Source organism: Callorhinus ursinus, unplaced genomic scaffold, assembly GCF_003265705.2.
Source record: "Callorhinus ursinus isolate GAN/ISIS: 27379988/994484 unplaced genomic scaffold, GSC_fseal_2.0 scaffold23, whole genome shotgun sequence".
NCBI classification, from domain to species: Eukaryota; Metazoa; Chordata; class Mammalia; order Carnivora; family Otariidae; genus Callorhinus; species Callorhinus ursinus.
Window position 1 is genome coordinate 15083494 of NW_027397085.1, and position 27008 is coordinate 15110501.

The following is a 27008-nucleotide window of genomic DNA, read 5'->3' on the forward strand; positions in this document are numbered from 1 at the left end:
GCAAAAGTGTAATATAAATATAATTTTAGTAACTACTGGATCTAGGTATATGCTTTTCAAAGTGCATGTAAGATGAAGATAAAATGAAAGTTTTGGTCTTGGAAAGAGATGAACTTTCTAAAATATTTAATAAGTACATCTCCCCAATTCATATGTTTTTCCCCTCTTGCCACACATGTGCTATATATAATATAAATACATTTGACTTTGACAGCTCCATTAATTTCTTTCCCTAATTTAAACTGTACATACATATTTTTTATTCTAATGAATATTAAAAATTTTAAAGTATAAGCATCCTGCCTTTGGTTAATTTAAGAAAAAACATTTTGAAGAATACGAAAGATTTAGTAAATACATTATAAGTGAAAATTTGGCAGAAAGTATGTGCCAGGTCCCCAAACCATACACATCTGGTTACTATACAGTGGTCTCATCCAGAAAGTAGCCTTCCAGAATATGCCACTTCCCTCCACCCTACAATCAACATAATTATAATGGGAATTTGGTGTACAACTATTTCAGAATGTTCCAAGCCGGATACTCTTTTTACAGTGTCATTTTTGTAACATACCACGAAATAATTCAGGCCTAATAAATATGATAGCAATGCCTAAGCTTGAAAATATTGCCAAATTGTTGATTTAAACTACATTTTCTAGTTCTACAAGTTGAACTGCCAGGATGGGAAAAAAGTTATTAGATCACGTTTGTTCAATATATGAAAGAGAGAAAAAAAAGCAGGGAGGTACACAGGTCACCAAAAGGTACTCTGTACCAAACCCAAGGCAATGTCTGCTAGATTAGTAATCAAAAATGAACCAAATCTTGGCTGGATGGGATCAGAAACCAAAAGGGTAAATAAATGACACCACTTAGGTTAGTATGACAGCACCAGGTTGCTAAGAAATCTATTAGAATGAGACAACAAGCAAGCAAGTTCTGCAGCAGAAGCTGCTCTTGCTATGTGTGCTTGCCAATCACTAGCGTGCCTCTGCCAAATCAATGTCACATTTAATTTATTCACATTCAAATCTATTGCAAACAGACTTTGATCAATTACAATCATGAAAATGCAGACTGAGTTTTGTTGTTTTGACACGCTTTCTTGAACTTCTCTTCTGCATTTAAAAAAAACATTTCTAATTGCAAGTTGATCTCAATGATTTTTGTTATTTAAGGGGAACAATTGTTAAGATTTGTTTATATTCTTTGCTGGCTAGGAATTTCTGGTGTTGAGTTTTCTGTCTTTGAACTTGAGCCAGATTAATTATTACATCTCAAAATGTTACTAAAAGGAACTAATCACAGAGCTCAAGTCATTAATAGTTTTGCAGGTGGTATTTCTTTTAATAAAATAAATGAACTTCCATCTATATGAAAAAAAGACCTTTGAGCATAAAGATACAATTACTTAACTGAAAAAGAAATACAGCAGTTAAACATTAATAAAAAAAATAATTAGACTCACTTAACTTTAGTCCTGTTTAATTGCACTGCCCTGGTGGAAGACAAAGAAAGCCTTGCTCCCCTGTGTGAGAAGTGGGGAAGCCCGTTATCCCTGGGAGAGAAGCAATGTCAGGTCCCCATGGCTTTGTCAGGCCTGGGCTCCTAGAGTGGGGGAAGAAAGGGCAGAGGCTGGAGCCCTGGAGGAAAAAGGAGGCTCCATCTGTGAAGGACTGCTAACACTTATTGAGCTGTTATATGCCAGCCGCTGTACGGAGGAAACAGTTCTTCTCTCCTAGGTTGACGGAGGGAAGGAAAGGAGCTGGGAGGAAGAATTCAACATGTCATAGCCATGGAGGGAGGTTACCTGCCCCAGGACCTAATGCACAGGTACTGTCCTTTGACGCAAGGGACAATAAACCTGTGGCCCTACACAATATACTTCTTCATTCATGCATTTTTCATTCTTTCTTTCATTGAATAAATATATATGATCACCTACAATTCAAGGGCCTGGGGATACAGAGAACAAAACCTGGCTTCTGCTCTTAAGAAGCTTCCTTGGGGGCCAAGAGGAAAACAAAGGAGGTTGCCTGCTGCAACATAGACTCATCTAGGAGTCAACGTAGGGAAGAGCTGGATAAACACCAATGGTCAGTTTTGTGGCTAATGCTTATGAGTTCTTTCCTACTTTCCCATTTGCTCATTCATTGGTTCATTTAGATATTGAAAGCCCACTATGTGCCAAGGACACAGAGTGAGAAGACACAATCTTTAGCCCAAACTTAAGGAACTCACAATCTAAAGAAGAGAGATGGGTTAAACAATTAATGAAATTACAATATGATAAATTCTGTGACAATATTAAGCAAAGAATGTTTTGAGATTGCAGAAGAAAAGCTGGTGTTCCTATTATTATCCACAGAGGGGGGAGGAGGGGGTGAGAAATGACTTTCCAGAGGGGGTGAGGTCCGAGTCTCAACAACAGGAATGAACCAGAGAACTGAGAACAGAGGAGGCATGCTGGGAAGAGGTGAGTACATGCTCACAGGTAGGTTCGGAGGAGGAAAGCAGCACAGCAAATTCAGAACACTAGAAGCAGTTCATATGGCTTGCAGGGGTGAGAACATGCTGACTCTTACAATGCGATGTTAGGACATTTAGCTTTTATCCCGAAAGCCATGGTGAAATATTTTGACTGTGAAGCAAGAGTAGGATTTCCAGATAAAAGAGGAGGAGAATGCACAGTTAATCTGAATTTCAAATAAACAACAAATAATTATTTTGTATACATAGTTCTTATATATTGCAGGGTATATACTTACCCTTACAATTATTCATCGTTGGTTTGGAGCTTAAAATTTAACTAGGTGCCCTGTCTTTTTTATCTGCAAAATCTGGCAAACAGAGCAGGAGGCCTACGTGTTTATACCACATTAAAAAAAATGATTCTAGCAACTATAAAAATTAGACCGGAGGGAGGTGAGACTGGAATAGAGAAATCAGAGAGGATGCTATTGCAGAAACAGAACTGAGACGTCATTAAGGCAGGAACCGAGACAGGTAGTGAGAAGGAGGGGAAAAGACAGATTGTGAGGATGTTCAAAATGAGAAAGGTCTTGGTCACCAAGGATGTGGTGGTTAACCAGACCAGGACAGTCCCCCAGTCTCTGATGACGACAGCTGACAGGTAATGCCATTAACCATGGGAGGAAACAGGGGAGAAGAGGAATTCTGTTTTAGACATACTGAATTTGAGATGTCTGTAACACACCCAAATATCATGCATCAAACCGTTAGCTCCTTCTCAGCCCAACCTTCAAATACCGAAGTGCTTCAGGACTCACTTTGAGGTTCGCCCCTTTTTCTATACTCTCTGCCTAAGTAATCGTTTCCAATCTTAGGAGTTTAAATACTGTCTACATATGCCGGAAAATCTCAAATTTATACTTTTAGGCCTGACTGTTTTCCAAGCTCCAGAATGATACACTATCCAACTATCTAACTGATGTCTTCACCTGGATGTCTAATGGACATTTTAAGTTAAATACATCCAAGACCAGTGAGGCTCAGAAGATTAGCTCAGGGTCACACAATAAACCTAGACTTGAGACAGAAGCGTCTGCTTCCACCATGTTCTTTCCACTACTCATTACTGCCTTGCACAGTTCTCAGCAAGCCCCACACAGAGCTCCGCAAACCGCGGGCCTCAGTATAGTGCTGCCTGACTACAGTGTTGCCTTAATCTCTGGCAGCTTTGCTTTGCTTCACTTCAGTCGGAACTCACCCTGTTGCCTTTCTTCACATGCTAAGACACAGACAAGCTCCAAGGCGATGCCGCGCTGCACACATGTATCTAGAGGGGCATCCAGCTAATTGGTTGGCAGCCCTGAAAGTGAACTACCATACTCTCAAAGTAGCCTCCCTGACATACCAAACACACACCAGTGCACAGGATCTGGAGAAGGCGAGGGGTTACTGGGATGTCCTTGTGCTGCGAAGTAGCCCACTTTAGCCAGCAGCAGCCAAATCAGCCTCCCTTACACAGCTGTGCACATTTAGTAAATTATTCCTATACTCCCCTTGCCTCCTACCTCCATCTAGCACTAAATCTTACCAATTCTTCCTCCAAAGTGTATCTTGAGCTGCGCAGGTCTCTCCATCTCCCTTGGCAAAAGCATTTCTTGTCTAGATCACTCTCCTAATAGGTCTCCTTGGTCCTCTAGGATTCAGTGTCCAGAGCAACCACTGACCTTTCACGCCACTTCCCGCTAACAACACTTTAATGGGTCCTTAGAACAAAACCCGAACTTGCCCAGGGCAGATATGGATATGGAAATACTGTGATCGGTTCCCACTTCAAGACAGGACTTGCTTCCCAGCTACGGAGAGTGTGCTGAGCCGACAGCCCCCAGTGAGTGGCATATTATGGCTTATTAACAGACATTTGGGTTGTTTCTAGCCTTTCCATATGCCGTATTTACTACTGCTATTACAAATAGCCCTGTGAATTATGATAAATTACTTATTTCATCAGATAATTTGGAGTAGATTTCTAGAAGTTAGATTGCTAAGACAGAGGACAAATGCATAAATATTTTGCCGTCTGTAAGGGAAGGGTTTTTGACTGCCCTTTCTACCTACCTTCTCCCCTCTTTCCTCCCACATTCATTGCCTAAAACGATGCCTAGGATGTAATAGATGCTCAATATCTATCTGTGGAATGAATAAATTTGGCTCTGTATATGCACTGTATGGACTAATGAATAAACATTAACTCTGCAATTTGTAATTGTCTTATAAAGTCAAATCTAAACTTAAATAGCTAGTAATCAAGGATAAATCATATTCCATCATTAATAAATTTTGATTTGAACTGGCTTAAAGTTCTCTACATAATGTTGGAAAAGCCTTAATAACTTCAAAAGTGAGAAAAGACAGGTACACATTTATTTATACTCTTGGAAGCTTGTACTGGTTTTTTAAAACCAGTGTGAGGGTACCAGCTCTCGGTGCGACTGTGGTTGCACTGGAACGCAACATGGCCCTTGAGGTGCCCTGAGCCAGCACTGTCGGGTCCCAAGGACCTGGGCATGACAGTGGAGGTGGGTGCACAAAGCGAGGATGATGGCTTCGAGGAGGAAGAACATGCTGCCATTAACTCCACGTTGGGCCAGACCAACTCCTGGCTGGAGCACCTGGAGAAGAACGACCACCACCACGCCCACCTCCAGGAGCTGCTTGAGTCTGACCGGCAGACACCCCTTGAGTTCCAGTTCGAGGAGGCCCTTAGGGATGCCAGTCCCAGGCTCTTGGAGCCCCCAACTAGCTCCAACCCTGCCTCCCTGGGCTAGGCTCTGACCTGAGACCTTACTACCTGGTTGAGATATCTTTTCAAGGGCTGGACTACAGGTTCCTCTGGTGGGTCTGCCTGCCTGGGCTGCCCTTTTGGTACTCTCTCCTTGGCATGCCCAGGCCAGTCCCCACCACTCTGCATCCCCTCCTATAGTCAGGTGTGGGCCTGCAAACCACCCACTCTGCCTATCTGCCCAATTCCAGGGCACTCGCCACTCTGCCCAGGCCGTGAGCAGCCACATTAAACAGGCCAATAAATGAAAGAAAGAATGAATGAATGAATGAATAAAACCAGTTTGGTAAAGATGACTCAGTTTGTCCTTTTTTTTTTTTTAGATTTATTTATTTATCTGAGAGACAGAGAGAGAGAGAGAGAGAGAGAGAGCACACAAGCATGGTGGAGAGAGGGGCAAAGGGAGAGGGAGAGAAAGTCCTAAGTAGACTCGGCGCTGAGCGCTGAGCCTGGCAGAGGGCTCAATCTCACGACTCTGAGATCATGACCTGAGCAGAAACCAAGAGTCGGATGCTTAACCAACTGTACCATCCAAGCACTCCTCAGCTTGTCCTTTTGAAAATTAAGAAAAAATTATTTTTTCTTTGTGTACCTTTCACTTGTCAACCAGTAAGTATTTGACTTAAAATATATCACTACCCAAATACAAAATTCCTAACTTTGGAAGGCATCAAGGTAAGAAAGTTTAATAATTGATCAGTTATTTTGGACCTAAAACATTTTCTTACCCCCAGAGAAATAGTGTTTCAGTGATATTTATATTCCCTGCCTAGGATACAATTTAACCACAGTGTAACATATATGCAATAAAAATACACGGTAGAGTCATGATACATCATCTATAGCATCTATGACTGACTAAAACTTGAAAACAGGCTGTGGGGCATTTCAGAGGGGCTGCTGGTGCTGCCTCCCCAAAGAGACAGAAGTACTATAGGAAGGTAGATGGGTGACCTTCAGTCCCTTCAAATGGAACCCAGGACTCCACTCCTCCCAACTCCAAAGACGGTCCAAGCACTTCCCTTCCCATTAAGAGTTGGGAGAAGGTAGGAAAAAATAGGAACACGGGCTTGGGAAGTGATGGCTAGTGGTAAGGGGCAGAAGAAGGTGACCATGTGGCCAACTAGAATTGCAGCAGTCACATAAAGCACCACCATGGGGCGCCTGGGTGACTCAGTCAGTTAAGCGTCTGCCTTCGGCTCAGGTCATGATCCTGGAGTTCCAGGATCAAGCCCCACATCTGGCTCCCTGCTCAGTGGGGAGTCTGCTTCTCCTTCACCCACTGCCACTCCCCCTCCTCCTTCTCTCTCTATCTCTCACTCTCTCAAATAAATAAATAAAAAAATAAAAAAAAAAGCACCACCACTACACCAGCAGTAACAGTAACAATCGCTTTATGCAATTGGAGTAACACCCACAGACAGGACTGCCTACAGCAATTATACTGAGAGGAGAGTGGAATTCCCAGAAGAGTAGTAGCTGATGAAACTAACCAAATGACATTGAGGGAAGGAAGGACAATAAAAGGGAGGAAGAGTAACATCTTTTCTTCTAAGAGGAAATGAAAAGGCTAGAATATTAATTAAGGTTGTAGAGTGAGTTCTAAAGTTCAGGCAATCAGGTGAGCAAGCAAATGTAAGCTCAAGTGGGCATCTGTGGTTGCCTAGGAGCCAGGCTTCCTTTAGGTTTGGTGCCAGGAGAAAGAGAGGCTCAGGGATATCCCAGCAGTGATGGGGACAGGAAGATGAAGAAACAAGGTGGGTGAGAATCCTCATGGGAACTAGTGGGGGAGAGCAGCAAAAAGATCACTAAGAAATAAAAATAAAGACAAAATGAAGTCAAGAGCAGAGAAGAAACTGGCCTCCTTAGAGCTCTCAGAAAGAGACACAGGCCGGAGTCCTCTCTTTCACTTTTTCACATAGTAAGTCACACGATACTACTGAGAACCCACTCTGAGCCAGGTACTGTAGTAGATAAGGCAGGGAACAAAACTTCGTCCCTGCTCTCATGAGGCCTGAATTCTAGTACAACAAATAACAACACTACTGAATGTAGGCAAACAGATGCCTGCTTCCTATTGCTATATCTCTCCCATTTATTCAGCCTGCCCTTTTGGGTTTACTAAGAAATAGGAGATGTTTTCTTAGGTGAATCCATGCAATGTACTAATCTTCAATGAATATATCACTGGACTTATGACATGCAAATATTTTTTCAATACACAAATGAATTTTGTTAACAGACATCACTCTAGTGTGATAATATGCTATGGCTTTTATAATTATTGCATTTAAATTTTTATGTAATATAAATTTCTTGGTAAAAATATCCATCTGGTGATGAAAATTTGGAATTCATCCAATAGAAAATCTTATTCATGAGGTTATTTTCAACACATATGAAATTAAATATTTTTATGATAAACTATCTTGTAATTTGGTGACCATAGATAATGCAATTAGTCTAACTTAGTGTTGGGACAATTATTGAACTGTTATGCTTATCAGTCCTCACTGAAATAAAACCCTGTCCCTGTCTAAAGAAGAGAGACTATCTAAACAGGTAATTCTAGAAAAGCTAGAAGTAGTTTAAAAGAAGAAAGAACAAAAAACTTTATTTTCCTCTTTAACATTTCACCTTATATCTATTCAGAAACATTCAGAAAACATTTAACTTTATTACTGTGTACCAAGAACTTCATACATTAAAGATGAAAAGCAATCAATTATTTAACCTAATGTTTTTCATAATTTAAATACAAATAAAAGAAAAAAGCATGACTTTTTAATATAAAAAGAAATTTATTTCAAATTATAATAGCCACATGTAGCTAAAAGGCTAATGTATTAGACTAGAGACAGTCTACATTTGACAGGTCTAGACAGTCTAAATCAAAGATACGAATATTACTAATTATTTAGAGAAAGTTTAGGATGAAAAGATTTATAAATTATAACAATAAAAATAAAAATTGAGAACCACCATAGACAGTAATATATCCAGAACAGAAATTCTTTGATAATTTGACATTTGAATAAAAATCTTCAGAAACTGGAGATTCATTCAAAGATGTAGATACAGAAAAATAAGTATATAAAGGATAATGCAAGAAAGAGTGAAAGTTAATTTATATAAACAGTCTTGCTAGGTAAACACAGGAAAAATGTTAATTACCTGATAAACAGAACATGGCAGCACTTTATAAATATTTGTTGAACTGAAATGACTTTTGTGGTGGTAACAAAGAGTAGTTGTTACTTTAAAGCTACAAATAAAACAGCCTCAAGATTTTAGGTAAATAACACACGAGAGACAGCTATTAAGTTAAGGAAGTCAAGGCACAATCCCAATGGCCAAAGGTGGGTATTAAGGTGGGCTCTTTCTCATTGCGTACCTTTGGCACCACCTGTCAGATCACTAGAAACCACTGAGCTGGCATTTTTAATTTCCTTTTTAAAAGTTAAATATTTTCTGATTATAGAGAAATATTTCCTTTATGTAGCAAATTCATAAAATACATAAAAGCATAAAGAAGAAAATCAATTCACCACCCAAATCATTTGTATTTGCATTTCCTTCAAGTCTTTTTTTTTTTTTTTCTACACACAGACTTCCTTACTTTAAAAAGTAACAGAGTCAGGAAGATATGGTATATTTTATAATTTTCTTTTTTATTTCTCTTTTAAAAATTTTATTTATTTATTTGACAGAGAGAGCACAAGCAGGGGGAGGGGCAGGCAGAGGGGGAAGCAGGGAGCCCGATGTGGGGCTCCATGTGGAGCTAGATGGGGACTAGATGTGGGGCTTGATCCCAGGACTCTGGGATCATGATCTGAGCCCAAGGAAGAGGCTTAAACAACTGAGCCACCCAGGCGCCTCTATAATTTTTTTTTAAATTAATTCTCATACAATGTGTTTATAAAGGCAAAGCATATGGACATGACATTAAGCGAGAAACAGGCTAAGCCAACTGACTAATTAGATTCACATTTACACCTTCATTGCTAATTGTGATAACCTGTTTGAAGTAAGGTCTCCAAGGGTTAATTAGCCAGCAGCATTTATCAGTAAAAGATAATGTACTTAAATTTTACAAATATGTGCAAATTTGTAAGTCTTTCATTTCCCAGTAAGAATCTGAACTCCAGAAAAGTTTTTCTTATATTGGTAGTTGTATTAAAGACACAGAATTTTTCTTTTTTAAGATTTTATTTATTTGACAAAGAGAGACACAGTGAGAGAGGGAACACAAGCAGGGGGAGGGGGAGAGGGAGAAGCAGGCTTCCTGTGAAGCAGGGAGCCCTACTGGGGGCTCGATCCCAGGACCCTGGGATCATGACCTGAGCCAAAGGCAGACGCTTAACGACTGAGCCACCCAGGCACCCCATAGAATCTTACTTAAGTTGAGATGTCTTGGAAAACAGAGGTACAAATAAAACACTGACTAATGTGTTGTTTCTTGTTCAAGGAAATTTCATATTGTAAAATATCCAATAACTAGAAAAAAAAACACAATAAAAGACTGATTCAAATTATCATGGCCCAAATACTAGTACCTAAAAGGTTAATCACATTCTTGTGAGTAAAATTTTTTCACTGGGTCATATTCATATTTTCCTGGCAAGCAATTTGAAGATCAAAATTCCAGAGCATTCTAAACCCAGTGGATTTTTTTTTTAAGTTTCTTACTTAGATAAATTTATTTTAAAAGACATCTTTCTTTAAACTTTTTTTTTTTTTTTTACTTGAGTGTAGCTGACACACAATGTTACATTAGCTTCAGGTAAAAACCCAACGGATTTTACAACAAAAAATATAACTAAAAACTATCAAAATATAAGCACTATCATCTGTGATGATTAGTTTTATGTGTCAACTTGGCTAGGCCACAGTACCCAGTTATTCAATTAAACACTAACCTAGGTGTTACTGCGAAGGTATTTTGTAAAAGCAGTCAACATCTATGATCCATTGATTCTAAGTAAAGGAGCTATCCTTCATAATTTGGGTGACCCTTACATTTCTTTCCCTAGCCAGAGTGTATTCACTTAGTCAATGAATCTAGGGATCAGTTTTTTCAGAAGTAAAAGAAAACTGTTAAGAAGAAGTGCAAAAAAAAAAGAAAGTAGAAATAAAAGAAAATTGTTAAAAAAGTCAAACGATGGGGAAAAGGAGGAACGATACGTGGTAACTACAAGTGTTAATATAGTTCCTGGGATTTAACAGTACCTTTTCGTCTAAGCTTCCTAATAGCCTGGGCAAAAAGCTAAACAAATTATGTAACTCTTTTTACTTAATAAAAGGAAACATATTTATTCTTTTAGAGAGGAAAAAAAACTTTTTTTCTGGTAGATAATTCCATTAAGAATTTGGTTTTGAGAATTCTAAATAAGAGATAAACAGCAAAATAACCAACATCTTCAATAATCACTTTCAAACAGATTCAGAAGTGATTATCTTCTAGCCTTTTCACTCGCTAATCAAAAGCCCAAAACAAAAAAGCTAGAACTTAATGAGGGAGGAGCTATATGTCTGATGATCTCACTTGATACAGGAGGTGGCTAGTATATCCCTTAGATCTTCATTGTTCAATGGTGAACACTGGCCACATGCGGCTTTGACAACCTGAAATGCGGCTAGTCTGAATTAAGATATGCCCTAAGGCAGGGTGCCTGGGTGACTTAGTCGAGCACCTGACTCTTGGTTTTGGCTCAGGTCATGATCTCAGGTCCTGGAATTGAGCCCCATGTCCCCCCCACTCAGCAGGAGTCTGCTTGTCTCCCTCTCTCTGTGCCCTTCCCCCCCTGTCGTGCGCGGGCCTTCTCTCTCTCAAATAAATAAATCTTTTTTAAAAAAAGATATGCTGTAAGTGTAAAATAAACACTGGATTTCAAAGATTAGTATTAAAAACAAAATATGTCAATAATGAGATGAAATGATAATATTTTGATATACTGGGTTAAATAAAATACATTATTAAAATTAATTTCACCTATTTCTTTTTATTTTTTCTAATGGGCCTTTTGGAAAATTTAAAATTAAATATGTGGCTAACATATTGCTATTGCACAGTGAGGCCTTGGGCAATTCTTGCCCCAATTTTTCACAAAAGGAAGCAAATGGCCAATGGAGGACTAAGAGCATCAGTATTGTGGGAATATCTCTATACAGCTCTGGCTCACCAGCTGGGTAGTTCTATCCTAGAAGATCTTTAGACATAATTTCCTTCAGCCACACTTTTGAAAGGTTCAAATCTAAGACGATCTAAGGAATACTTCTGTAGAAGGTCAGTTTGTTAGCAGTGTTCCATGTGGAAAGGAGTTGCCTGCTTCTAATCCCTGATGGGCAGCAGTAAGATAGTCACTCCGCAATCAAGCTAGAAAAGTACAATCAAATGCAGATTAATCTCTTAAAAAAGACAGTTTAAATGAGTATAGAACTTAGAAATATTTCAACATAACTTCACATCAAATTAGGATTCTTTTGGACTTTAAAAAATAACAAGCAGAAATAATAAAATAACAGCAGCTATCACTTATCTAATGCCTATCTTGAGCTAGGGCCAAGCATTTTACATATACCAGTCACTAGGTTAAAAAACTACTCTCAAGATTAGTAATTTTCAACTTTTTGTACTATGACCTTTAGTAAGTATATTAGGGTTCTCAAAAGAAACAGAACCAATAAGATATGTATGAATGTGTGTGTACATATATATTTATATGCATATATAGTATGTGTATGAATATATGTGTATATATGGGGGAATTGATTAATTTTTTTTTTTTTTTAGATTTATTCGACAGAGAGACAGCAAGACAGCGAGAGAGGGAACACAAGTGGGGGTTGGGGGGAGTGGGAGAGGAAGAAGCAGGCTTCCCGCTGAGCAGAGAGCCCGACTCGGGGCTCGATCCCAGGACTCTGGTGCCCTGGGAATTGATTAATTTTAAGGAACTGACTCACATAATTGTGGAGGTTAGGAAGTCCAAATCTTCCTGGTAGCCTGGCAGTCTGGAGACCCAGTGAAGAGGTGATGTTGCCTGAGTCCAAAAGGAATCTACAGGCAGAATCTACTCTTCCTCAGAGGATGTCAGTCTTTTTTCTCAACTAAGACTGGATGAGACCCAGCCACATTATGGAGGATAATCTGCTTTACTCAAAATCTATTGATTTGAATGTTCATATCAGCTAAAAAAAATTCCTTCACAGCAAAATCTTGACTAGTGGTTGACCAAATATCTGGTTGCTATGGCCTGGTCAACTTGACACATAAAAATTAACCATCGCGGGCACCTGGGTGGCTCAGTTGGTTAAGCGTCTGCCTTCGACTCAGGTCATGATCCCAGGGTCCTGGGACTGAGTCCCCCATCAGGCTCCCTGCTGAGAGGCGAGTCTGCTTCTCCCTCTGCCCCTCCCCCCCAGCTCGTGCTCGCGTGTGTGCATGCGTGCATGCCCAGACGCGCACTCTCTAGCAAAATAAATGAATAAATAAATAATCTAAAAAAAATTAACCACTGCAGTAAAAAATACATTTTACATTACAACTGACACACAAACATACGCATAGATGTATGTGAAACAAGAATTTCAGAAAACAATACTGTTGGTGAGGTTTTATATGCTAGTATTTCCTCTCCCATATTCTTTTCTACTTTATTAAAAAGCAAAAATACTTACAACCCACTAAATTGATTTCACAGCCCTCTAATGTAGCACATAAATTGAAAAACCCTGCCCTAGATGACACATTCATTTGCTCATGTTTTAGAATACTGGTAAAAAAAATGCATCACAGTAGCAACAGAATGTGATATTTGAGAAGGAAATTAAGTATATTTGAATACATAAAACACAATGAACATATGTATATCAGAAAAATTATATAAAATGCCTAATTTCTTATCACCATATCAACAACATACACATAGCAAATTAATATAGTATTTTATCACTGCCATAATAAATATTGGAGAATAAAATCCGGCATACCTAACTGACAGTCAACTGTGGCTTGGTATCCTAGAGGGTACATACCAATACAATCTTCCTAAGCACCATTATTACCCCCACTGAAAGAAAACAAGTAACGTCTGATAAAAGTGATCAGTAGCAATTTTTTTTTTTTTAAATTTAGATTGTGAAAAAAATCATTACTTTTCCAGCATGGAAGAATAAGAGAAAAATCACAAGAAATTGTTTTGGTAAGATAACTGAGAAAGAGTGTGTATTAAAAAACAAAAACAAAAACAAAAACAAAAAACCCTGACCTCATTTTAACTCCCTTAACCTTTTTCACTCTGGATGTAAGCCCAGTTTTAAAACCTAAATGGGACATGTTTTAGTGACTGATGATATGGCTCAGAAGGTTAACTATTCAGAACTAATTCTGTATACTTTTTAATATGCACCTAGTAAGTTATGATGAATCTCAGAAGAAACTGAGCATAAGCATATCTAAAAATAATATATAATAGCACTTTATTTATATACATCTTTAAAAAAAACCTTTTTTGTTCCGCTCCTTAAAGGTCAGATAAAAGAGCAAAATAGAAGAAAAAAATGTGCTAAGGATAAACTAAGCTCAAACTCAGACCTCAGCTTTGTACAGAGGCATATAAGAAGCAATCCTTTCAGAATGAGAAAGGTGGGATGCTTGAAGTTTGAGCTACTTTTAGCAAGCCCTACCTAAAATCAATATTTTGAAAACCGGATTTACAACACAAACTAGAATAAAAATTTCTTGTACAATTAATAAATACACAGTAAGGGAGATATAGTAGCTTATGATTGAGTATAGACTCCAGGGAGCTCAAAATGCTCAAGTGATTCACTTTCATATCCCCCCACATTTTTCTAGAGGAGCATGGCAAATTTATATCATCTCAGCTTTTACAAAGCTAGAGATCAATATCAAAAAAGGTATATAGAAAAGGCATCTCTAAGTGTTATGCTATTGTGTTTCAAGTACTTGTTTTATTCTTTTGATAGTTAAATGAAAACATCAGAATACAAAATAATAAATGTATACCCAAACTACAATAATGTACCAATATGTGAATGACTTGTTAAAGCTGAGTTGTGCAACCAGCCATAGGATTTGGGGTAATTTACTATCTGTTTTTAAAATTGTTACACTAATTTTTTAATCAAACAATGGGAAAAAAACAAGTAAAACCATAACTCTGGCCACGCCCGAGTCACAGAAGTACCCAATAATTATACTGGCAGGGATAAACTGCAGAGCTTCAGGTGCTCCTGAATGGGGAGAAGACTGCTGCTTTGCCTGGTCAAATACAGGCACAAATGCGTTAGGCATGAGGGAGGTCAAATGACTGGCATAACTCCCACTCAACAGGAACTTTTCATTGTGAATGGTGGTAAACCCATCCAGACACATCATCTTCGGGGAGGAAGAAATGCTAGTAGGTGACTAAAGAATGGGATGTTGATCAAGCTCAAGGATTTCTAGTCTTGGAAACCAAAGATCCTGGAATGACTGCACAACTGAAGACATAATGTTCCTGTGTAAACTTGCAATAAGATCTAATTTCTGAAGGCAATATGTGAATATTTTCCCTTGCAATCTTAAAGATTAATCAGACTAATTCGCTTTCGCAGAGGGAAAAAAAAAGATACTAAAACCAGAATCTAAACATAATTTAACAGAGTTATGATATCTAGGACAGACTGGTACATACAAAAGAGGACTACAAGGAAATTATGGTAGCTATTAAGCACATACCAGGTGCTTACTAAGTAACTGAATGAATAGAAATATATAAGCATTAGGGTTTTAACAAGGAATTCCAAAAACTAAGCCACACTGATTGTTTTCTTTTCAAAGATTTTATTTATTTATTTGAGAGAGAGGGAGTAAGAGAAATAGTACAGGAAGAGGGGGTAAGGGCAGACGGAAAGGAAGAAGCAGACTCCCCACTGAGCAGGGAGCTAGATGAGGGGCTTGATCCCAGGACCCCAGGATCATGATGGGCTTATGATCTGAACTAAAGGCAGAAGCTTAACCGACTGAGCCACCCAAGGTGCCCCAACGCACTGATGGTTTCTTATGCATGTTGCTATGATAACTCCTTACGTGCTTTTAGTATTTTAGAATTTTCAGTTTTCAGTTTATTCTAAATATCTTATTTTTGTATCAGGGACCCAACATGTCCTCTTAAAATATAGGATTACAAGGTTTCATTGTATTCTTTTTTAATAAAATATTTCAAGTGTATAAATATAGTTAATAATATTATATACACCCATGTGCCCACCATCCAGCTTAAGAAACAAGATACTACAGCTATAACCAACTTAAGAAATAAAACACCACAGATAAAACACTACAGATATGACCATGATCCAGCTTAAAAAATAAAATACTACAGATATGACCAATAAAACACTGTGACCCCTCCCCCCAACATTCTCCTTCCCCAGAGGTAATAACTACCCTCAATTTCCTGTCTATCATTTTCATGCATGTTTTTAAAACTTTTACTACACCTTTATATATCCATAAACAATGGGAGCAGTGATTTCCTAAATTTGTTGGCACACGTATCTCTTAAGACTTTTGAAAACCATGTATCTATCTTGCACATTTAAGCTGACACTTAAATATAGCAAAGGATGTATTTTCCGGTTTATTGCATATTGAATCCATCCTTTAAGTACGTTTTTTGCCAAAGCCTTGGAGCTGCAGTTTAACTTATTCAATCTGTGGAAAATATAACCATATAACTTAATTGGCAAAGCCGGTCCTCATTGTCAAACCCAATCAGCTAAATGTGACTTACTCTCTGTCAGGAAAAGTCTAACTTAGTTTTTAAATTCAAATAAATGTATTATTATATGTCCCCATGACAACTTTTCCACTTGTGGATTTTAATTTTAAGAGAGATAAATGGGTAGCTAGCTAGGTAGACAGAGAAACTATAAGGCATAGATCCTTGCCATGAGTTTGTCACCTGTCTGAAATAATGTGTTGCCCCCTTCAGTAATTTTTACTGAAGCTTTCTCTGCTTTAGTCTCAAGAGACTCTCCCTCAGGAGAAATTCAGTCTCCAAGTCTCTGTTTGGTGCCCTGGAGATTTTTAAACCCCAAGGCAATGCACCAGAGTAAGATTTAGCAGGGACAAGGGGTAAGCTTTCCTTTTGAAAAGTGGGAGACAGACGACTGTGAAAGATGTCAAAAAGGAGAACTGGCAGACCAGAAAGAGTTCTCAGGCACATCATTTTTAGGAAAGACGACATACGGAAAGAGAGGATATGGAAATCAATGTCTTTAAGGCGATCCATACCTGCATATCCCACTGAAAGTCTTTGTGTTCTCAGCTGTAGAGGTATCCCAATTTGAAAAGCACTCATCAACAGCTGGGGTTGGCAAACCAGGATCTACCCACCACCTGTTTTGTGAATAAAGTTACACTGCACACAGCCACACTCGCTTGTTCACGTACTGCCCGCTGTAACTGCGTTCACACTACCATGGCCAAGTAAATACGAGCAATGACACTGGGTCTCACAACACCTGAAATATTTACTTGCTGGTACTCTGGGGAACAACTTCGCTACCTCTCATCTACAGCACTGTGTGTTTTTTAAAATCCTTCTCTTTAAATCAAAGTTACATATTCACATAATTTGTGGGGCCACATTGTTCTACAAAGCTTATTATGAAATATAGTTCTCTCTCCCCCAAAAACAACTACTTTATATGCTTTCACTTGATGTCTCTCGTTATGGCACAGGCCAAACAAAGGGAGTCACGAAAATGAAAATGTTTGACAGCTATAAAGGAGACTCTGCTCCTGATCCCTCCTCAATATCTAAATAACATTCGTATGTTATCACTTCTTTACTTTTCAAATTTAAGCACTGTATATTAACTTACTATTGAAAATGAGGATTTACCTCATCCTTCTTGAGGCTTAATACTCTCAATATAGTGGTATATCAATATTCAATATTTATATGATTATGAATACACACTATAACAAATAAGTTATCTAGTATACCAGGATTATTTTTCTTTTTCCTACCTAAGCTTTGTTTTCCTTGGAAATAATACATAAATTCTGTGTATTTTCCAGGTATCGGAATTACACTATCAATAATTCAACCTCACTCGTTACGTTCAGTAAGTATATGTTCATTCAATCACTCCTATTTTCAGATTGGTACCTCTTCCCTCAAACTTGTCTGGATATTGTTTTTCCTTTTCCATATATAAACTCCCAGTTCTCAGCTGGGTAGAGAAGTTGCTGGGTTTTCAAACTTTCACAAAGAATTTAACAGCATCCTTCTTTCTTCTTCAGGAGACTTAACCCTGAGATCATACTATTATTTAATATACGGTTCATGTTCAAACTTTGCTAATTACCCCAATACTGTCCTTTATAGCTAAGTTCGCTCCCCTAATCCAGAGTCACATATTACATTTAGTTGCCATGTTGATTAGTCTTTCTTTGATGTTCATAACACTGACATGACCTGAAATGTGTTCCAACTTAGGTTTTCCAGTTCTTTTCTCATGATTAGATAAAGATCATGCATTTTAAGAAATACAACATGAGATTGTCTGATTCTCAGTGCATTGCACAAGGGGCACACATGATGTCAAGTTGTTCTACTTGGTATAACTTTTGACCACTTGGTTAAGGTGGTATCCACTAGATTTATCTACTATAAACGTACCTTTTCTCCCCCCTTTGTAATTAATAAGTATTCTGTAAGGAGATACCTTAAGCTCATGTAAATATCCTGTTTCCCAACAAAATCTGTCCTATTGGCTTTAGTACACACTAATGATTTTTCCTGAGTAAGCTATTTACAGTAATCACTGAAAAATGGTGATTTTTCCAATTCTACCATTTTGCCTACAATTTATTGGTTAGCATCTAATTGCTTCTTAAACAGATTTTCAACCGGGTTATTGTTTTTAGCACCAGCCTCAACTCCACTTTTAGAATTTCCTGGCATTGCCAATTACTGAGCATTCGGGGGTTCTGTGATGTAAACCCGATTGCTTCCGGGCTTTCTTCTCTGCCAGATTAGAAGACATTCTCAATTTTGCTAAATCTGTTACCACCTGTTCATCTGCTTTCCAGCTTCCAAAACAATGTTGCTGGTTTTTCCTCTTCAATTTCTTTGACCTTGTAGGTTTATGCTTTTTAAAATAAATCCCTTTGCTGTCGTTTTCATTAGGCTTGAAAAGATAAAGTAAATTCATAGCTTAACTTGCTAATTATGCTTGAAGGTCCGTTAATCTTTCCTTGATTTCAAACTTTATAGAAATGGTATCATACTGTATGAAATCTTCTGTAACTTCTTTTTTTGCTTGACATCATGTTTCTGAGATTTAGCCCCACTGATACACACAGCTCCAGGTCATTCATCTTTAATGAATGATGTTGTAACCCAGCATACAAGCATACTGCAATTTTCTCACCCATTTCCACTGTATAACCAAAAATGATAGTGTGAGGTTTGAGGCAGGAGTCTGTTTTTCCACAAGAACATACCCTCCATCCTTGCAATTTAAGGTATCAGGAAAGTGAGGTTACATAGGCACAAATATCCATTTTAAGACATTTCAATTCTGTAACTTATAAAACGAACATAATAATACTGGGCACTAAGAACTCAATCAGTAAGTGTCAGCTACTTGGAGACAATGGTAAAATGGACCTCAAGAATTCAGAAATAAGATTCCTTGCTGAAAGTTAAACTGTAAGATCAACACAATATAGGCCAGAACAGAGATGTGAAAAGAATAAAGGAAAGAATATGGCTGCAGGGCCAGCAACGTTTGATCATAATATAACCACTGTAAGAGCCAAATCAATAATATGTCAGTCAGAAGGGGGAAGCAAAGAAAAAAAGACAATCACAGAGACAAACACTGGCAATCCATACAGTGTGTCCCTGAAAGCCTCAACCAGCATGTAGCAATTTTTCCTATTCCAAATCATAAGGTTATTCCTAGGATAGAGACAGATGTTGGGAACTGTGGCCAATTCTATTTAAATATTTCCATTCCTATGGGTCAGATTATCCCTATTTTAAGATGGACACAACAGGCAATTTTAGGCTTGATGCAATTAAAACATGTATTTTACTTAACTCCCCATATCCTAAAGCCATACTCGCCAGGTAACCTACTGTTTTTCTCCCGTGCCAACTGAATTACTATTGTAAATTAATATACTGAAATTCTGGCAACTATTTCAAACTCACATGTCTTTTAGTAATTGTGATATCTTTTAGATCCGAATCACCTTGGACATGGACAAAAACGAGTTTGGAGCTTCCAGTTCAGATCTTAGAACACAGTCAAGTAAACAAGTTACTGTAAAGTATTATCCTACGCTACCCCAACCTTTTGTTTGACTACAGCATCACCATCTCCAACTCCATTTTCTACTGGTTTATAGAATTTCCTCTTCCTTTTTCATGGAGCATATGTATTAAAAATGAAGCAGGTGAGGTCCATTATTACAGCTTTCTTCTACTGTCTGTAAACCTCTTGCTGAGTCATGTATTTTGTCAATACCTGGCAGTACATCTATTTACTTTTTAAAATGGAAAACTTTATTTTGTTTCCTACTGTTTTGTCAGTATGAAAGGAGAAGCAATATTTAAAAGTATTTGCTATACGTGATTTCTAATGGAACAGAGTCACTGTTAGGAAAAGTCTACCTCATTACTTTTGTGACATGTTAATTCAACTGGTACCACACTGATAAACAGGTGCCTTACTACATCGGCAACGTGCAGCAAAATGTGGATTCTAGGACAGCAGGACAAGCACTGCTCACCTTCAAAATATGTTCAGTTTTACAGGGTCATTTTATAATTGGCTGTCAGAAATTCAAACTCTGTCATGGAAACCAAGTAATATACTGACATGTCACTGAGATTTCCAATTCTGTTGACAAAAGCCTATCTAATAATGAATCAGGCTCTGTGTTAGGTGTCTGTGACCTACAAATGAATGAGACATAATCCTTGCACCGTACAGCTTACAATATAGTCAGAAAGACAGATGAACAAAACAAAGAGTGGTAATACTGGACTCAAAGGGCTATACAGCTGTACAAGGCATATAGTTATATCCAGAAAGGAGTGATTAACTCTATGAGATAAAAAGTTGAGGAAAGCATCAAAGAATTTTAAAGGGAATTAAGCACGAGCAGAAGTGTGCTAGCTGATGAGAGAGGGGAAAGACAGTAAACCTGAGAGACCGCAAGAAGTTCCTCGGAGAGGAGAGTGGGCGTACCAAGTGTAAGGAGAAAAGTAAGAAAACTGGGCTGGGTACATATCAGGAGGCCTTGCATGGTCTGCCAAGCAATGAAACCTTCTTTTGGCTAGAGCTTCCCAAGAAGTGTGCCTAAAAATTTATTCCTTCATGCCTTCAAAGAGGCCAGGAGAAAAAATGTGGGGTCATAGGTTAGGTGTTTGTTTGATTTTATAATAAACAGCCAGTTTTTGGAAATGGCTGTATTACTTTCACAACAACCAGCACTGCACAAAAGTTATGGTTGCTTTAGGTATAGCTATTGCTAATCTCTTGAATTTTCGCTCTTTTCATGTGTGTGCAGTATAGTGGCATCTCATTGTGGTTTCCCTGACGACTAGAGATGGTGAGTATCTTTTCACATGCCTAGTGATCATTCTTGTATCTTATGAAGTGACTGTTCAAGGTTTTTATCCAGTTTTTATTAGTTTTGTCTTTTTTTCTTTTAAATCATTGAGTTGAGGTGTTCTTTATTTAGTGTGGATACGAGTCCTTTGTCAAATACATGGATTGTGATTATTTTCTCCTAGTTTATTGCTTTCCTAATGTTCTCTTTGGATAAGCTTAGTTTTTAATTTTGATTACGTTTAATTCATTAGTGTTTCTCCCTTCTGGATAGTGCTTTCTATGTCCTGCCTACCTCAAAGTTGTGAAGATACTCCACTATGTTTTCTTCTAGAAACATTATAAGTTTTAGCTTTTATGTTTAGTCTCTGCTCCATCTTGCATTAGTACTGGTACATGATGTCAGGTAGGGATCAAGGTTTATTTTTTTCCCACATGGATATTAAGTTATTCTAGCATCTTTTGTTAAAAAGACTTTCCATTTGTAATTGTGTTCCTTTGGTGCTACTGTCAAAAGCCCATTGGCTGTATAGTATATACTTCTGGATCCTCTATTCTTTTCCATTCACTTATTTATATATCCCAACGCCAGTACCACACTGTCTTGATTACTATGTAATTACTATAGAGTAAATCTTAATGCCAGACAGTATATGTCCTCTAATTTTTGTCTCCTTTTTTATGATTGTTTTCAGCTACTTTAGGGCCTTTGCATTTTCAAATACATTTTAGAATTCATATACATCTTGATTTCGACAAGTCTGATGGGATTTTAATTGGATTTTTATTTGACTGACTCTCTACATCAGTGGTTCACAAAGTATGGACCAGTAGCATCAGCATCACCAAGGAACTTGTTATAAAGAAAATATTCAGGCCTTCCCCTAGACCTAGGGGATTAAAAACTCTAGGGCTGGGACCCTGAAATCTGTGTTTTAACAAGCCTTCCTGGTGATTCTGATGCATGATAAAGTGTAAGACTTGCTGCTGCAGATCAATTTGGAAGAATTAACATCTCAGCAATATTAAATATTCCTACCCACGAACAGATATTTCTCTCCATTAATTTAGGTCTTCTTCAATTTCTCTCACCAGCATTCTGTAGTTTTAAGTGTACATGTCTTGCATATATTTTGCTTAATTTTTATCAGGCTGTTTTATGTTCTGATGCTACTATAAATGGCATTTTAAGCATTACTGGCTAGCCTTTAACCATAGTGTAAAAGTGAAAGGGAAAAAAGTCTCTGGGGTGGGAGTTCACTAAGAGACTTGAAAAAAAGTTGAGAGCTTGAATGATTGGTAACATCTTGAAAACTAACTAGTTTTAACAGGCATGCAAGATTAGGAGGTTGTTTCCAATGAATTGATATAGGCATTAAGCAAAAGCAACTGTGAAGATCACAAAAAGAGGGACAACCAGATGTGCTCTCCCATAGTCTTGTCAAACATTTTCTACAATCTTTACAAAAGAATCAAAACATGAGTATCCAGCCTCTGGATCCAGCTGCTAAATTGAAAGACAGAAGACAGAGTAACGTGTTGAACTACATGAAGAACATAAGATCGACAAAATCTAAACTGTGGCAAGCTCTTCAGGTCAAATGGGCTAGGTTTTTCAACAGACAAATTTAGAAGAAAATAAAAGGGGTGGAGGAGAACCACAAAGATTGACAGATATTTAAATCAAATATGAAGTTTTTACAAAATGGACAACCCTAAACTATAATGTACATCTGGGTGGTCAAATTAGTTAAAAGTGTGAGAAAAGGATTATTGTAAAAGTCAAGTTCAGGGTTTCTTTTGGGGGAGGTTGTATTGAGACAGGGCATATGATTCTGGAGTAGCTGACAAAGTTCTGTTTCTGACCTGTGTGGAATTCACCTTAAAATAACCCATTAAGCTATACATTTAATTCCTGTCGTTTTCTGTATACTTGTCTTATTTTACATTAAATATAGGTTTTATTCTCTTACTATGACACATACAGAATCTGGAATTTAAGAATTTACAAGTCTTTGTGGTAGAATGGTGTTTGGTGTTAAGAACTAAGGTGTGGCTATGGAAGCGGTTGTTCAATTGAGGTAGGGATATTAGTGTGGATGAAGTAAAAACAGACAAACAAACAAAATGGAACAGCTAAGACTTGGGAAGGCACTGAAGAAGTCTGTAAGTTTGGTTCTCATCTCCACCATCAGTGTAGGGAGTGGCCTAGAGGTTGGCAGAGACAAAAATTATAAACAGGTGGAGAAAAATATACTAAGATTGCCAAGTTACTACTCTCCCCTGGGCCCACAAAATGAAAGAATATTTTTAGAAGTGACTAGGGAAAGAAAGGGGCAGTTGAACCCACTTTCTTTCTGTGGGTTGTGGTAAAATGAGCATGAAGAGGCTCACTATCTTTCAAACACAGGCAGATTTCAGTTGCGGCTTTGTGGTAGAGAAAGTTCCTAAGAAAATATTAAAGGTGGGGGCGCCTGGGTGGCTCAGTCAGTTAAGCGGCTGCCTTCGGCTCAGGTCATGATCCTGGGGTCCTGGGATCGAGCCCCACATCGGGCTCCCTGCTCAGCGGGGAGCCTGTTTCTCCCTCTCCATCTGCCTGCCACTCTGCCTACTTGCGTTCTCTCTCTCTCTGTCAAATAAATAAATAAAATATTTTAAAATAAAAAAAAATTAAAGGTGAAGGGTAATTTGCTAACAAAGAAAGAGAAATTCCTGAAACACAATGGAAAAGATCAGGAGGGAGGAAAAGGGTGTGTGTGTGTGTGTGTGTGTGTGTGTGTGTGTGTGTGTGTGTGTGTGTGTGTTTGTGTTGGGAGGGTACAGCAGAGCATAAAGAAGGATGAGACTGATAGAACTTTAGAAAAGAGGCAAGGGAAGGCTCCTTTTCATATATTCAAGAATGTGAGCACCATGGATGGAATGGCTTGGTCTTATTGTTCTAATTGGAGCTTGTGTGAAAAAACCTGAAATTTACAGGGGTGGTGTCTTAGGCCTAATTGTTGCAGTTTTCTCCATCTAATCACTCTGCATATCAATGTTTCCATTGAAGAAGGCTTTTAAAGTTCTAAGGATAGAAGAAATATCTTTAGTTCTGAGAACAGGAGCTCTTACTATGTTCAAGAGAAGGGTTCTCAGGAGGGCTCCTCGATGATTCCCACCACTGTAAACGACTGGGGATGCCTCTGAATCTTGGATCACAATGACTTTTCTTCCTTTTTATTCCAAGATTCACTGATATTAGAAAGAAGGATCTGACAAGAGTAGGGCAGGGCCATAGTGAAAGCAACATACAAAGCTAGAAATGGGCTTAGAGATGCACTCATTCAGACCCTGGGCTGACAAACATTGTTGGGCTAGTACAGGAGAAATGGAGCATAAGTATGCCAATTTATGGGTCATCATGAATTCTACCTCTCAACAAGTGGGGCCTGAGTGTTGGAGCCCATTTCTCTTGTTATCAGAGTTGTAGTAGTGATGGGAGAGGGGAGAGAAAACAGAAAGGAAGTCCTAAACAGAAGAAAAGGAATAGGCAGTACACTAATGAATTTGGGAATTCTCCTCTTATGAAATACATTTACGAAGTATTTTTAGAACACTTTGTTACTGTTTTAAAATAAAAATTATGAAAGATGTTTTAAAAATATGTACATCATAGCATTGTTATACTTTTTATTCTGCATATTACCAAAACTATGTTTTTAAAGTTTAAAATAAAAATTCAACTATTAATCTGTTTCATGTTACATGCTAATTGTATATTTTGAAGTTTCTTCAGATACTTGATAGAGTTAAATGTATACAAAATTATAAAAGTTTACATTTGCTATAAAGTTAAGGGCAAAATAAGCAGAGCATGATTTGGACAGGACCATGACATTCAATGTTTCTCAGACTTTTCCATCAAGCACCCATACCAGAACATAGCTCCCAGGAACCAGGTGAAATGTCCTGATGCAAGCTGCTCTCAGTCTAAACTTTCCAAAATGTATTTTTGTTTTGTATTGCATTTTTCTTATTTCATTTAAAAATTCACATGAATTTCATGTTACATTCCATAACGTGTGCATTTATTTTATTATAAAGACATTTTAAATTGTTTTCTGTGGAGTAAAATTAACACTCTGGGAAGATACATAATATTTATTCCGAGGCTTTATGTAAACTCTTAATTGAGAAACACAGCATTATAAAAACATGCTATTTGAATATTTTCATTGTGTATTCTTACCTCCATAGTAGGTGGAGTCTTTCTTGTTTTTCTAATCCAAGCTAGAAAGAAAAATGATACTTTAAAGTAAGTTTTTGATAATTTGCACACTTTATTCATTCATGCATAAAACAAATATTTATTAGCACCTGTTACATATTGTTTTAGGCACTGGGCATAAAGAAAAAAGTAAACATGAATTTCCTCCTCTCCTGCAGCATTTATACTTGTGAAGGGGAACAGAAAATAAACATACAAACATATGATGTCAGGTCGTGATTTGTGTCATAAAAAAATACAAGCAGCATAGGGAGTTTATTAAGGAGGGGACAGTCCACATCTAAAATCAGACCTCAAAATCATCTGAACTCAACTGAGTACCTGATGCTTTATAGCAATAGGAAGGAAGTAGGGCAGGTGCCTCTAGGGAAATGTATCAGAATCACATGGAAGACATATAGTACATCGTTTAGGAGAATAGAATCAGATATTCTGGGTTCAAATCCCAGCTTCATCACTTACTAGCTGTGTCACCTGGGGGAAGCTATTTAATTTTCTTAAAAATCAGATTTCCTATCTGTAAAATATAGACAATAGTAGTATCTACATTTTAGAGTTGTTGTGAAAGTTATATGAAATGATATCTATAAATTCTTAGGTCAGAATCTGGCATACAGTAAGCATTGTCTAAGTTAATACTATCATTATCACTATTATTCCATAAACCTATTTTTTTATAACAGACTCAAAAAAACAAACTAAGATCAATAATATCTGCTTGGCCTATGGGGATATATAGAAAACTGTGAGTAAATATACTTAGGAATTTGGTCTTTAAAAAGTAGAAAACTGTCTGATCACTTTAGTTGATTTAGTTTTCATTACAAAATTGTGAGGTATCCTAATTTAATAGAGAAACTAAATAACTTTCTCAAATTTATACATTAGGTAGTAATGGTGGCATCTGAGTCCAGATTTGACCCTGTCTCTAGCTCCAAAAGCTATCCATGTTCTACTAGGCAGTCTCTCAAATTTCACTAAGCAACAAGCAAAGAACATAAAACTAGAAGAGGAAGAGGTCGTAACTGTAATTACATGCAGGACAATAAGGATTACTGACCCCATTTTACAGATTGGGAAACTGAGGTTCAGAAAGATTAAGCAATCTGCCTAAATTCACATAATTAGTAACAGCCTGGGAATCAACCCCTTGTTCAACTGGCTCTAAAACCTGAGCTCCGTCTGCTCACCAGCTCCCTTTTCTTCGGACCAGCTCCACCAGCCAGCCTTCTGTCATTCAAATCATAGCACCAGGAACTGTCCTCATGACAAGTCCAGTACTGAATGGCTACTGGGGGTACAGACAGCAACATTCAACTGCAGGCCTTGCACTGATCCCATAGAATGTATTTTTAATATAGTCCCAGGATTTTAACCTTCTCTACACACCTACTTCTGAGTTTCTATCCCTGTTCTCTGCATTCTCTTTCTTCTTAGCTTCCACTCCTATCTGGTCCATTTCTAGTCACAACTTGTACAGATTTTATGTTCCTTGTTAGGCTTGTAAGGCTGTCAGGGGCAAGGTGCATCCATGGGAGATTTATGTTTCTACCACTTAAATGCCTCCAAACAGTAGGTACTTAATGCAGCTGTTGAATGAATACGTCCACTATAAAATCCTTCCACTATGTGAATATTTGTTGTAATGGAACTTTTGCCTGTGTTAGAAAATCCAGCTTAGCAATAGTAAGACTCCTCTGTGCAATCAAGGAAATAAAGTGCTTTATGGAATTTTCAACTGCCTCTTTATGGTCAAAATAAGTTACTTAACTATTTATGGAC

The 27008-nt window shown here is 37.7% G+C and overlaps 1 protein-coding gene and 1 pseudogene across 1 annotated transcript in view; one reads left to right on the top strand and one right to left on the bottom strand.

Moving 5' to 3' along the window:
• Positions 1-27008, bottom strand: part of NDUFAF2 (NADH:ubiquinone oxidoreductase complex assembly factor 2) — a 134557-nt gene that overhangs the window by 9350 nt on the left and 98199 nt on the right. The window contains exon 3 of the mRNA XM_025892469.2: positions 25188-25228. Coding sequence (XP_025748254.1) covers positions 25188-25228 — 41 coding nt within the window. The remainder of the gene's footprint in view (positions 1-25187; positions 25229-27008) is intronic.
• Positions 3045-5300, top strand: LOC112839430 (bublin coiled-coil protein pseudogene; annotated as a pseudogene).